Raw genomic sequence first — 12,500 nt, forward strand, 5'->3', positions numbered from 1 at the left:
TTGAAGATGTGCCAGTAGGGAACCCGCGGCATGCTGGGGTCACGCTTGGCGGCGCGCTGGGTCCTCTCATGCACTGCCTCATGGTAACGGAAGAACCGCTGGGGGAAGGGGAAGGGGATTAGTATGTGGGTGTGTGGGGGTGTGGGGGGTGTGGGGGGGAGACACAGACGAGTGGACAGCTGGTTTTCTTAATGCTAAACTGAAAAATCGCTCTAAAATGCACATTACTGAGTGGATTTCAGCGTCCCGGACCTCACTGGTGGATGTTTCAAGACCGTCATTGTGGTTTTTCTATCACTAAATCATTAACTAAAGTGTTACCTTGGATAATGTTCATAGTATTAGTATAGGCTCATGCTGACAGCTAACTTTTATCACATGATTTTAATTTAATTTTATCCTAAAACAGTATATTTTTACCCAAGATTTCCCGCAAAGTTACGCATTTTTTAACTTTTTTCCAAAACTGACACTTTTATTTTGATTTTTTTGAAGTTTATTTCTCGTCAGGTGGAAAATACTGAATTCTTATTATTAAATCAAGAGATCAGAGTTGGAAATGGAAGACGCACAGTTGCCAGGTTGTTGTAATCTGCCTCTTATGTTTGCAGATTTCCGACCCCAAAACTGCTTCCATCATCCCAAAAACAGTCTTCATATATGGTTATCGTTTCAATGGTAAATTATTGGTGGTTCTTGGCAACACTCATGGGCCAGAAACAGGTAAATAAACAGCTCTGAGTACGACAAGTGGCAACGGATGGGCTGGGGAAGGAAAAAGGGGACCAGAATTGCACTGCACGATCCTGGCGAGGTCACCAGTGGGTTACACAAACACATCACTCCCGGCATCTTACAGTGAGCAGCGCCCCACACTCACATTCAGAGGCAGGGCGAAGGATAGGTCAGGGGAGGAAAAAGGGGGCCAGAATTGCACTGCACGATCCTGGCGAGGTCACCAGTGGGTCATACAAACACATCACTCCCGGCATCTTACAGTGAGCAGGCCCCACACTTACGTTCAGGGGCAGGGCAAAGTATGTGTCGAAGCAGGCCAGCAGGACGAACAGCGCCGTGATGAAGTAGTAGATGGCCGAGGTCCGCACGTTGGGGGCGACCGCAATGGCCATGATGTTGATGACTGCTGTGAAGGTGCCGCTGATGTTCTGGGGGGAAGGGGGGAGGGGGTTAGAGGGGGTAATGGGGGGGGGAAGGAAGAAGAGGAGGAAAAGAAGAAAGGGTTAAGACAGCTTACTTCTTGTTCTTCCTTTTCTTCCCTATTCTGAGATGGAAAAAAATTCCTCCTCTTCCTCTTCCCCTTCCCTTACTTTTAATGAGAACAACCTGCCTTCTCTTCCCCTTCCCTTCCCTTCCCTTCCAGCCCCTTTCCCTTCCCTTCCCTTCCCTTCCAGCCCCTTTCCCTTCCCTTCCAGCCCCTTTCCCTTCCCTTCCCTTCCCTTCCAGCCCCTTTCCCTTCCCTTCCCTTCCCTTCCAGCCCCTTTCCCTTCCCTTCCCTTCCCTTCCAGCCCCTTTCCCTTCCCTTCCCTTCCCTTCCAGCCCCTTTCCCTTCCCTTCCCTTCCCTTCCAGCCCCTTTCCCTTCCCTTCCCTTCCAGCCCCTTTCCCTTCCCTTCCCTTCCAGCCCCTTTCCCTTCCCCTTCCCATATTCTGACAGGCTCTTCCCCTTCCCTTCCCTTCCCTTTCAGTCTCCCTCTCTTCCCCTCCCTTCCTCCCCTTCCTTTCCACTTCCCCATCACCTCACAGCCTTCCCCTTCCCTTGCCACTCAAATTCTCCCCTTTCCTTATTCTTACCCACTCTCCCCCTCCTCTCTCACCTTCCCCCTCCCCCCACTCACCGAGCCCAGCACAACGGCACCAGTGTAGGAGAACGGTAGACGCGCCGCCATGCCGTAGACTGTGTTCTGGTAGATACCATTAGCCACTGTAAAAGTAGTAGTAGTAGTAGTAGTAGTAGGAGGAGGAGGAGGAGGAGGAGGAGGAATGATTGTGGGGGAAAGGAGGAGGAGAAGGAAGGGAAGGGAAGGGAAGGGAAGGGAAGGGAAGGGAAGGGAAAGGAAGGGAAGGGAAGGGAAGGGAAGGGAAAGGAAGGGAAAAAAAGAGGAATGATTAAAAATGGATAATTGATTTTTTATTATTATTATTTTTTTCATTTTCATTCTGTGTGTGTGTGTGTGTGTGTGTGTGTGTGTGTGTGTGTGTGTGTGTGTGTGTGTGTGTGACCCGGATCTGACTGACACGTGGTACCCATTCTCTCTCTCTCTCTCTCTCTCTCTCTCTCTCTTTTTCCTTTGCAAAAATACACACATAGGTCTAAAGAAAACACACACTCACACACACACACACACACGAACACACATACATACATACCCCTAACACACACACACACACACACACACACACACACACACCTCCCTCCCCCACCATCACCCCCCACCCCCCGCCCCCCCACTCACCGTTCAGGACCACCACCGAGGCCATGGTCACCCAGAAGAAGGCGCCCGGCCAGTCCGCTGAGTCCACCATGGCCAGAACCACCGTGATGACGAACACCACCACCTCCACCAGGATGCTCCACACGATTCGGGTGGTCAGGTTGCCGCTGGTGGGTGGAAGAGGGTGGAGGTGGAGGTGGAGGGGATAGGTGGTTATGGGGAGCGAATGGGAAGGGATGGAAGAGGAGGAGGAGGAGGATGAAGTTGATATAGAAGAGAAGAAGAGGAAGAGGAATGGTGGAAGAGGAGGAGGAGGAGGAGGAGGAAGAGATAGAAATACAGGAGGAGGAGGAGGAGGAAGAGGAAGAGATAGAAATACAAGAGGAGGAGGAGGAGGAGGAGGAGAAAGAGGAGGAAGATAAAGTTGATAGAAGAAGAGAAGAGGAAGAGGGGGAGGAAGAAGAGGAAGAGGAGGAGGATGAGGAGAAAGAAGAGGAAGGGAAGGAAGAAAGTTGGAGAGAAGGAAAGGAGAGGGAGGAGAAAGGAGGAGGAGGAGGAGGAGGAGGAGGAGGAGAGGACAAAGGAAGGAAGAAAAAGGAGAGAGATATGGAAGAAAGAAATTAGATAAGGAGGAGGAGGAGGAGGAGGAGGAGGAGGAGGAGGAGGAGGAGGAGGAAGAAGAAAGATAATTACATTTAAAAATAACTCTAATTACATGAACTAAAACTTGAGATTAAAGCAAGAACTCTCTCTCTCTCCTCCTTCTTCCTCCTCCTCTTCCTTCCTTCCCCTTCCCTTCCTTTCCCTTCCCTTCCCTTTCCCTTCCTTCCCCTTCCCATCCCTTCCCTTCCCATCCCTTCCTTTCCCTATCCCTTCCTTTTCCTTCCCTTCTTTCCTACCCATCCCTTCCCCAACTTTCCCCATACCTTATTAAGCCTCCCCCCCGCTTCCCCGCTCCTCCCCGTCCTTCCCCATCCCTTCCTTTACTCTCCATCCCTTCCCCAGCCCTTTCCCCAACTCCCCCTTCCTTCCCCACCCTTCCCCATCCCTTTCCTTACTCTCAACCCCTTCCCCATGCATTCCCCAGTCCTTTCTCTAACTCCCCTTCCTTCCCCTTCCTTCCCTATCCATTCCTTTACTCTCTACCCTTTCCTCACGCATTCCCCAACTCCCCCTCCTTCCCCCCGCTTCCCCAGCCTCCCCACTCACCCCATTTGCACGAATATGTTGAGCCAGTTGAAAAGCACGTTGGGGACCTGGGCGGCGTACCCAATGTAGGGCAGGAAATTGGTGGAGTACCCGGAGAGCTCCTCGTCGTCAGTGTTGAGCTTGTACTCCACGAAGTACTGCAAGATGAAGGGGAGTTAGGGGGGGTGGATTAGAGGGGGGTGGAGGGGTGATGGGGGAGTCTATGGTTAAGGAGGGTGATGGAAAGTCTGGGGAGGGGAAGGAGAGGGAAGTCAAGGGAGGAAGGAATTGAAGAAGTGCTTGAAGATTGAAGGGTGCAAGTGGGGGGGAGGGGATAAAGAGGGGATTAAGGGGGGGTTTAGGGGCGTTAAGGGGGTTTGGGAAGGGTGAATCTGAAGGGGTGTAAAGGGGTGATTGGGGAGTGTATGGTTAAGGGGAAGGGGGGAGAGGGATGGAACTAGAAATTTGTGGCAAAGAAAAGAAGTTCTGGAAGATTGAGGTGTGTTGGGGGTGAGTTAGTGGGGTGTGGAGGGGTGATGGGGGAGTGTATGGTTAAGGGGGGATGATGGAAGGCCTGGGGAGGGGAAGGGGAGTTAAAGAAGGGGAGATAAGGGGAGTAAAGGGGAGTTTGTAAGGGGATCTGATACCCTATTTATGCATTCAAGTAAATACTGCAAGAATATGATGTTGAAAGAGAGAACTCGCCCCCCTAAATCGACGCACACACACACACACACACACACACACACACACACACACACAAATTATTATTATTATTACCTCCGCCAAAGAAGTTGTGGGAGGTTATATTTTCGGTCCGGTCTGTATGTTTGTTTGTTTGTTTGTTCGTTAACAGTCTCCCGTCCACAATTTTGCGGATATCTCAACCAATTGTTCAGGGAAGCTTCGTGTCCACCCAGAATAACACCCATTAAATTTTTGATATCAAAGGTCAAAGGTCAAGGTCAAAAACGTCAGATAGGCCATAACTTCGGTCCTCTTCATCGTAGAGACTTCAGACTTGGTTCATATTTTAGCTCAGGGAAAGACGCACCTTGCATCATGGCCTTCACCTTGACCTTTGACCTTGAAAAGTTCGCCCAAGGTCAATGTTTCCCCAAAAAATAGAATGTCGTCAAATATCGAAACAAATGCTTCCACATGATTCATAGGAGCAGAGTTGATGCCCAGACCGATTTTCAGGACGATCTTTGGCGGAAGTGTGCTAGGCGTCTAGTTATTATTATTATTATTGTTATTATTACTATTATTATTATTATTATTATTGTTATTACTCACGTTCTTGGCCGTAATGAACATATTCCAGGGCATGAGGGTTCCCACGCCATGGAGGACCAGGGTAAGGAAGACCAACTTGTATCTGGAAGAGAGGAGGAGGATGAGGCTGGTGGTGGTGATGGTGATGGTGGTGGTGGTGGTGATGGTGATGAAATAACAAAATCATTATCTATATCATTTAAACAAGAGTCCCCTTATATAACTACCCCCTAATTTGACCCCCTATATACTGAATGACCAGGGGCCCCTCTCCCTCCCCTTCCCTTCCCCCCTACCTATTCATCGTCACTTCTTCCCCTCTTCCTTCCTTTCCCTCCCCTAATCTACCTCCCCTTTTCAATCCCTCCTCCCCTTCTACAGACCCAATCACCCCTTCCCCCCTATCTATTCCTCGTTCCTTCTTCTCCTCTTCCTACCTTTCCCTCCCCTAATCTACCTCCCCTTTCCAATCCCTCCTTCCCTTCTCTTCCCCCCCTTCTACAGACCCAATCACCCCTTCTCCCCCTACCTATCCCTGGGTCCTTCATCTTCTGGGTCAAGGGTCGGATGCAGCGGGGTCAGGGCGCTTGGTTCTAGGGCCGCCGCCGCCGCTGCCGCCGCCCCCCCGCCCCCCCCGGTCAAAGAGGGGTCCACGGGGGGCTCCCAATTGGGGTCTTCAAGGGCGGGGTGTCTCTGGCGGGGGCGGGGTGACGGAGAGCCCCCGGGGGTGTTGACGCGGGAGAGGTCTTCCACGGAGGCGAGAGGGGCGAGGTAGTCTACATGTCTTCCTCCTCTTCCTCCTCCTCCTCCTCCTGGCTCCTCCCCCTCCTCCTCTTCACCGTACATGTTGATGGTTGGACTGAGACGCCGGTAACTTGTGTCTGAGAGAGGCATGGCGGTGATGTGTGTGTGCGTGTGTGTGTGTGTGTGTGTGTTAAGGATGAGGTGGAGAAGGAAAGAAGAAGGAGAAGAGAGGGAAGGGAAGAGAAGAGAATGAAGGGAAGGAGAAGAGAAGACAAGAAATGAGAAGAGAGAAGGAAAGAATTAAGAGAGAAGAGAAAGAGGAGAAGGAGAAGGAGGAGGAGGAGGAGGAGGAGGAGGAGGAGGAAAAAAAGTTAGAGAAGGAAGAAGAAGGGAAAGAATAGAAGAGAAGAAGAGGAGTAAGGAAGAGGATGGGGAGGAAGAAGGGAAGAAGAGAAGGAGGAGGAGGAACTGAGGAGGAAGGGAGGGAGATGAAGAAGAAAAGGAAGAAGGAGAAAAAAAAGAAGAGAAAAAGGAGGAATAAGAAGAGGAAGAAGAAGGAGGAGGAAGAAGAAGAAGAAGAAGAAGAAGAAGAAGAAGAAGACCCTCTCGTAAGGAAGAGAGTGAAAGTTAACCAATCTCAGGTGAATTTCAGGTGACTAATTAACCACGTGATGGGTAATTAGGGGAGATAATGAGCTAATTAATAACAGGTATGAGACTCAAGGGGCTGACTGGTATGTTAATTAGTGTACAGGTGAGTCTAATGTCTTCTAACACAGGTACAATTAACAAGTGAAAGCGATCTGCAAATTCCCGTAGACTTATTCCAGTATGTCTTAAAATGTCTATAAATGTCCTCGAAATGGCTTAACTATGCATAACAATGTCTATAAATGTCTATAAATGGTGTGTTGAAGTGTCCTGCCTGTGTTTTGAAATGTCTGGATAAATGTCTATAAATGTCTTGAAATGTTTAATTAAATGTCTATAAATGGTGAATTGAAATGCTTAAATAAATGCCTTCCTATGTCTTGAAATTACTATGTCTTGAAATGTCTTAATAAATGTCTATAAATGTCTTACCTATGTCTTGAAATGTCTCAATAAATACCTATGTCTTAATAAATGTCTTACCAATGTCTTAAAATGTATATCTTTGGTAATGTATATAGTGCAATGGCTAAATGGATCTTAAATGTCTAAAAATGTCTATAAATGACTAAAACGTGTCTCGAAATGCTTTGAAATGTCCTCACAATGCCCTAACGAAGTGTGGCAATGTCTACGAATGTCTTAACTATGTCTGAAAATGTCTCTTAAATGTCTGGAATGTCTACTTATCACTATGTCTGGAAATATCTATGTTTGAAATGTCTTTGTAAATGTCTTAACAATGCCCTAAGGAAAGTGTGGCAATGTCTACGAATGTCTTAACTATGTCTGAAAATGTCTACTTATCACTATGTCTGGAAATATCTGTTTGAAATATCTCTGAAAATGTCCTAGCAATGCCCTAAGGAAAGTGTGGCAATGTCTACAAATGTCTTAACTATGTCTGAAAATGTCTCTTTAATGTCTACTTATCACTATGTCTGGAAATATCTGTTTGAAATGTCTTTGTAAATGTCTTAACAATGCCCTAAGGAAAGTGTGGCAATGTCTACAAAATGTCTTAACTATGTCTGGAAATGTCTCTTAAATGTCTGGAAATATCTATGCTTGAAATGTCTTTGGAAATGTCCTAGCAATGCCCTGACGAAGTGTGGCAATGTCTACAAAATGTCTTAACTATGTCTGGAAATGTCTCTTAAATGTCTGGAAATATCTATGCTTGAAATGTCTTTGGAAATGTCCTAGCAATGCCCTGACGAAGTGTGGCAATGTCTACAAAATGTCTTAACTATGTCTGAAAATGTCTCTTAAATGTCTGGAAATATCTATGCTTGAAATGTCTTTGAAAATGTCCTAGCAATGCCCTGACGAAGTGTGGCAATGTCTACAAAATGTCTTAACTATATCTGGGAATGTCTCTTAAATGTCTGGAAATATCTATGTTTGAAATGTCTTTGAAAATGTCTTAACAATGCCCTAAGGAAAGTGTGGCAATGTCTACAAAATGTCTTAACTATGTCTGAAAATGTCTTGAGATGGTCAGGAGGGAGTGGTGGTGGTGGTGGTGTGGTGATGACAGGTTGCGTTTATCCAGCACTAGCTATGCATTATCCAGAGTGTTTTTTTTTGCGGAGCACTGCTTTTAGCTTTTATCCGCTAGTGGTGATGACTGTCTTGGTGGTGTTTTGGTGGTGATTGTGGTGGTGGTGGTGGTGGTGGTGATGACTGTGGTGGTGGTGGTGGTGGTTGTGGTGATGACTGTGGTTGCGTTTATCCGGAGCGTTTCGGTTAACGAGCACTAGCTATGCATTTATCCGGAGTGTTTCGGTTTGCGAGCACTAGCTATGCATTTATCCGGACTTTCGCTAGTGGTGATGACTGTCTTGGTGGTGTTGTGGTGATGATTGTGGTGGTGGTGGTGGTAGTGGTGATGACTGTGGTGGTTGTGGTGATGACTGTGGTTGCGTTTATCCGGAGCGTTTCGGTTAACGAGCACTAGCTATGCGTTTATCCGGAGTGTTTCGGTTTGCGAGCACTAGCTATGCATTTATCCGGACTTTCACTAGTGGTGATGATTGTTTTGGTGGTGATTGTGGTGGTGATTGTGGTGGGCGGAGTTCACTGGTGGTGGTGATGGTGGTGGTGGTAGTCGTTTTCCAGTGGTACCAATTGTGTTTCAGTGGTCAAAACAGTGTTGCCAACGGTCTCTTGCTAAGGTGCCAAGGACGTTCCAGTGGTGCCAATCGTGTTTCAGTGGTCAAAACAGTGTTGCCAACAGTATCTTGCTAAGGTGCCAAGGACGTTCCAGTGGTGCCAATCGTGTTTCAGTGGTCAACACAGTGTTGCCAATTGTTTCAGTGGTCAAAACAGTGTTGCCAACGGTATTTCAGAGGTGCCAGGGACGTTCCAGTGTTGCCAATTGTGTTTCAGTGGTCAAAACAGTGTTGCCAACGGTATTTCAGAGGTGCCAGGGACGTTCCAGTGTTGCCAATTGTGTTTCAGTGGTCAAAACAGTGTTGCCAATTGTTTCAGTGGTCAAAACAGTGTTGCCAACGGTCTCTTGCTAAGGTGCCAGGGACGTTCCAGTGGTGCCAATTGTGTTTCAGTGGTCAAAACAGTGTTGCCAACGGTATTTCAGAGGTGCCAATTCTACTCCACTGTTGCCAAGACTAATATATATGTGTCAGTGTCCTTTGCAGTGGTGCCAATACTGTTACACTGGTGCCAAGGGTGAAACAGTGGTACCAATGCTCTTAAAGTGTTTCCAACGGCAATCCAGTGATGCTAATGTCAGTTTCAGTGTTGCCAATCCTGTTCTAGTGTGTCCAAAGGTGCTTACAGTGGTGCCAAGGGTGCTACACAGGTGCCAGATGCCTAAACAGTGGTGCCAACGACATTCAATAAGTGTGGGCAGTCTTCCAGTATTGCCAATGTGCGCTAGGTGCTGACAGTGGTACCAATGTCTACTACACAGGTGCCAGGGATGATTACAGTGTTGCAAATGTTCGTTAAAGATTTGTCACTCCTACACAGCGTTGCAAATGTTTGTTACAGTGGTGCCAACGATAAGTCAGTGTTGCCAAAAGTGTCTCCTTGCATATGCCACTCTGCTTTCATGCGTTTATCCGGATTGTCTCGGTTTACGAACACTCGCTATGCAATTATCCGGATTGTCTCGGTTTACGAATATGCGTTTATCCGGATTGTCTCAATTTACGACCACTCACTATGCGTTTATCCGGACTGCCTCGATTAGCGAACACTCGTTTAACGCATTTCCTCGTTTTTCGTCACTCGTTTAACCGGACTTTCTCGTTAAGCAGTCCACACATTATCCGGACCCCCGTTTAACCGGACTAGGTCGCTGTGTGGGCCAGTCCGCTATCCAGTCTCCTGTTACCGGTCATTCAATTAACCGGAGTCTCCTAAAACCATGGATTAAGAGGATTCAATTAACCGGACTGTCATTAATTAACCCAACACACACACACACACACACACACACACACACACACACACACACACACACACACACACACACACACACACACACACAAACACACACACAAACACACACACAAGGAGGAAAAAAAAGAGAAAAGGGAAAGAAAGGAAAAATATACAATGGATCTCTCTCTCTCTCTCTCTCTCTCTCTCTCTCTCTCTCTCTCTCTCGTTAATTAAAGACCACGAGAGGAAAGAGGAGGAGGAGGAGGAGAGGGAAGGAGAGGAAGAGGAGAGGAAAGAAACGGAAAAGGAAGAGGAAGGGAAGTGGAGGAGGAGGAGGAGGAGGAGGAAAGAGGGGAGAGAGGGAGAGAAAAATCAGAAAAAAAGAAAGATAATTGAGAAAAAAAGGAATTCCTTCTCTCTCTCTCTCTCTCTCTCTCTCGGGTGGGTGGTCTGCCTGTTACCATGACAACAAGAGAGAGAGAGAGAGAGAGAGAGAGAGAGAGAGAGAGAGAGAGAGAGAGAGAGAGAGAGAAAGGTCAAGAACGGAAGAATGAGAGATAAAACACACACACACACACACACACACACACACACACACACACACACACTAACACGTTTAAAACACGAACGAGATAAAAATAAACAAATAAACAAACACGAACGTACGAACAAACATTACGAGAGAGCCATTTAAAGACCAATGTGTGTGTGTGTGTGTGTGTGTGTGTGTGTGTGTGTGTGTGTGTGTCAATATGGCAAGATATTGAAAGAAGAGGAGGAAGAGGAGGAGGAGGAGGAGGAGGGGGAAGATGAGGTGGGGAAGGAAGAAGAGGAAGAGGAAGAAGAAGAAGAAGAAGAGGAGGTGGATGAGGAACAGGTGGGGAAGGAAGAAGAGGAAGAGGAAGAAGAAGAAGAGGAGGTGGATGAGGAACAGGTGGGGGAAGGAAGAAGAGGAAGAGGAGGAAGAAGAAGAGGAAGAAGAAGAGGAGGAAGAAAACGAAGAATCTAAATTTAACTGAAGAAAATAAGAAAAAAAAGAAGAGAAGGAGGAGGAGAAGAGATAGAAATACAGGAGGAAGAAGAAGAGGAGGAGGAGGAGGAGGAGGAATATAGCCCGGAGGAGGAGGGGGGAGGCGGTCATCCCACCCTTAACACCAGATCAATAGAGGAGAGAGCGAGTAGCCAATAGGGAAGCGCCTCGCCCCTCGTGCTGGCCGCTGATTGGCTGATGGTTTTGGCGGGCTGTGACGTCACGAGCCACAACAATAACAAATGTTCCCACTACGATTACCCGCGGAGTGCGAAAACCCGCGGATAGGGAGGGAGAAAAAGTGCAGGAAATCGCGGAAAAGTTGGAAAAAGGTAAAAATTGGGGAGTGGAAAAATCGCGATCTGTGAATGGGGGTAAATATTGACAGCGGATATTGAGGGAAGATAACGAAAAACCGCGAAACGTGAATTGGTGTAAAAAGTGTTTATTGAAGGAAAAAGTTGGAAAAAGGGGAAAACTGGGGAGTGGAAAAATCGCGATCTGTGAATGGGGGTAAATATTGACAGCGGATATTGAGGGAAGAGAACGAAAAACCGCGAAATGTGAGTGGGTGTAAAAATAGACAGAGTATATTGAAGAAAAAACAAGTGAAAATAGGGGAGTGGAAAAATCGCGATCTGTGAATGGGTGTAAATATTGACAGCGGATATTGAGGGAAAAGGACGAAAAACCGCGAAATGTGAATGGGTGTAAAAAGAGTGTTTATTGAAGGAAAAATAGAAAAAAATGAAAATAGAGAAAAAAGTTAGTGAAAAATTCGCGAAGTGTGAATGGGTGTAAATATTGACAGCGGATATTGAGGGAAACGAACGAAAAACCGCGAAATGTGAATGGGTGTAAAAATAGACACTGTTTATTGAAGGAAAAATAGAAAAAAATGTGAAAATAGAGAAGTAAAGTTAGTGAAAAATCGCGAAACTTGAATGGGTGTTAAAATAGACGGCAGGAAAGGAGGGAAAAAATAAACAAACTAAATCGCGTAAAGAGTGTAAAGTATGAACAATGTGAAAATAAAGGAAAAAAGTGAATGAAAAACCGCGAAGTGTGAATGGGTATATAAACAGACCGCGAAATATGAATGAGTAAATAGAAATCGCGTAAAATGATGGAAATTTGTAAGGAAATCGCGGAAGTAAAGGAGAAAGGTTAAGCTAAAAAATTGCGAAACGTGAATGGGTGTAAAAATAGACCGCGGATGTTGGCGGAGTCTATGAAAAACCGCGAAATATGAATGAACGCAAAAATAGACCGCAGATATTGAGGGAAAATGCAAAAAACCGCGAATGTTGACGGAATGCGAAAATAAAGCGCGAAATATGAATGAACGCAAAAATGGACCGCAGATCTTGAGGGAAAGTGAGAAAATATATCGCGGTTGTTGAATGAAAGTGAGACAATTAACCGCATATGTTGAATCAGTGCGAAAAATAAAAACGCGAATCATGGGAGAAAGTGCAAAGTCCTGAAAATATAGAAGAGTATGTGAAAAAACCGCGGTGTGAATGGGTGTATAAATAGACCGCGAATGTTGACGGAAGGTATGAAAAACCGCGAAACGTGAATGCATGTAAAAACAGACAGCGGATATTGCAGGAAAGCAAGATGATGAACCGTGTAAAAGGAAGAAACATGAAAAAAAAAAAAAAGTGAATATTTGATAACTGTTAAAACTAATCGTGGAAAATTAGGGAAGTGTAAAAAAAAACGCGTAAAAGGAAGAAAATAT

The 12,500-nt window shown here is 46.3% G+C and overlaps 1 protein-coding gene across 7 annotated transcripts in view; it reads right to left on the reverse strand.

The window, feature by feature from the left end:
• LOC126992796 (equilibrative nucleoside transporter 1-like) overlaps positions 1–12,500 on the reverse strand; it is an 84,004-nt gene that overhangs the window by 13,837 nt on the left and 57,667 nt on the right. For 6 of the 7 annotated variants that reach the window (XM_050851638.1, XM_050851637.1, XM_050851635.1 and 3 more), the window contains 6 exons: positions 4,939–5,020; positions 3,661–3,797; positions 2,473–2,618; positions 1,855–1,940; positions 1,020–1,166; positions 1–98 (listed from right to left, as the gene is read on the reverse strand). The exon at positions 1–98 is cut by the window's left edge and continues 77 nt beyond it. In XM_050851638.1, coding sequence (XP_050707595.1) covers positions 1–98; positions 1,020–1,166; positions 1,855–1,940; positions 2,473–2,618; positions 3,661–3,797; positions 4,939–5,020 — 696 coding nt within the window. Of the gene's footprint in view, positions 99–1,019; positions 1,167–1,854; positions 1,941–2,472; positions 2,619–3,660; positions 3,798–4,938; positions 5,021–5,446; positions 5,985–12,500 lie in introns of those variants that run through there. The other variant, XM_050851639.1, reaches the window with a different exon arrangement.

The sequence above is a fragment of the Eriocheir sinensis genome, unplaced genomic scaffold (genome assembly GCF_024679095.1).
Source record: "Eriocheir sinensis breed Jianghai 21 unplaced genomic scaffold, ASM2467909v1 Scaffold50, whole genome shotgun sequence".
Classification (NCBI taxonomy): domain Eukaryota; kingdom Metazoa; phylum Arthropoda; class Malacostraca; order Decapoda; family Varunidae; genus Eriocheir; species Eriocheir sinensis.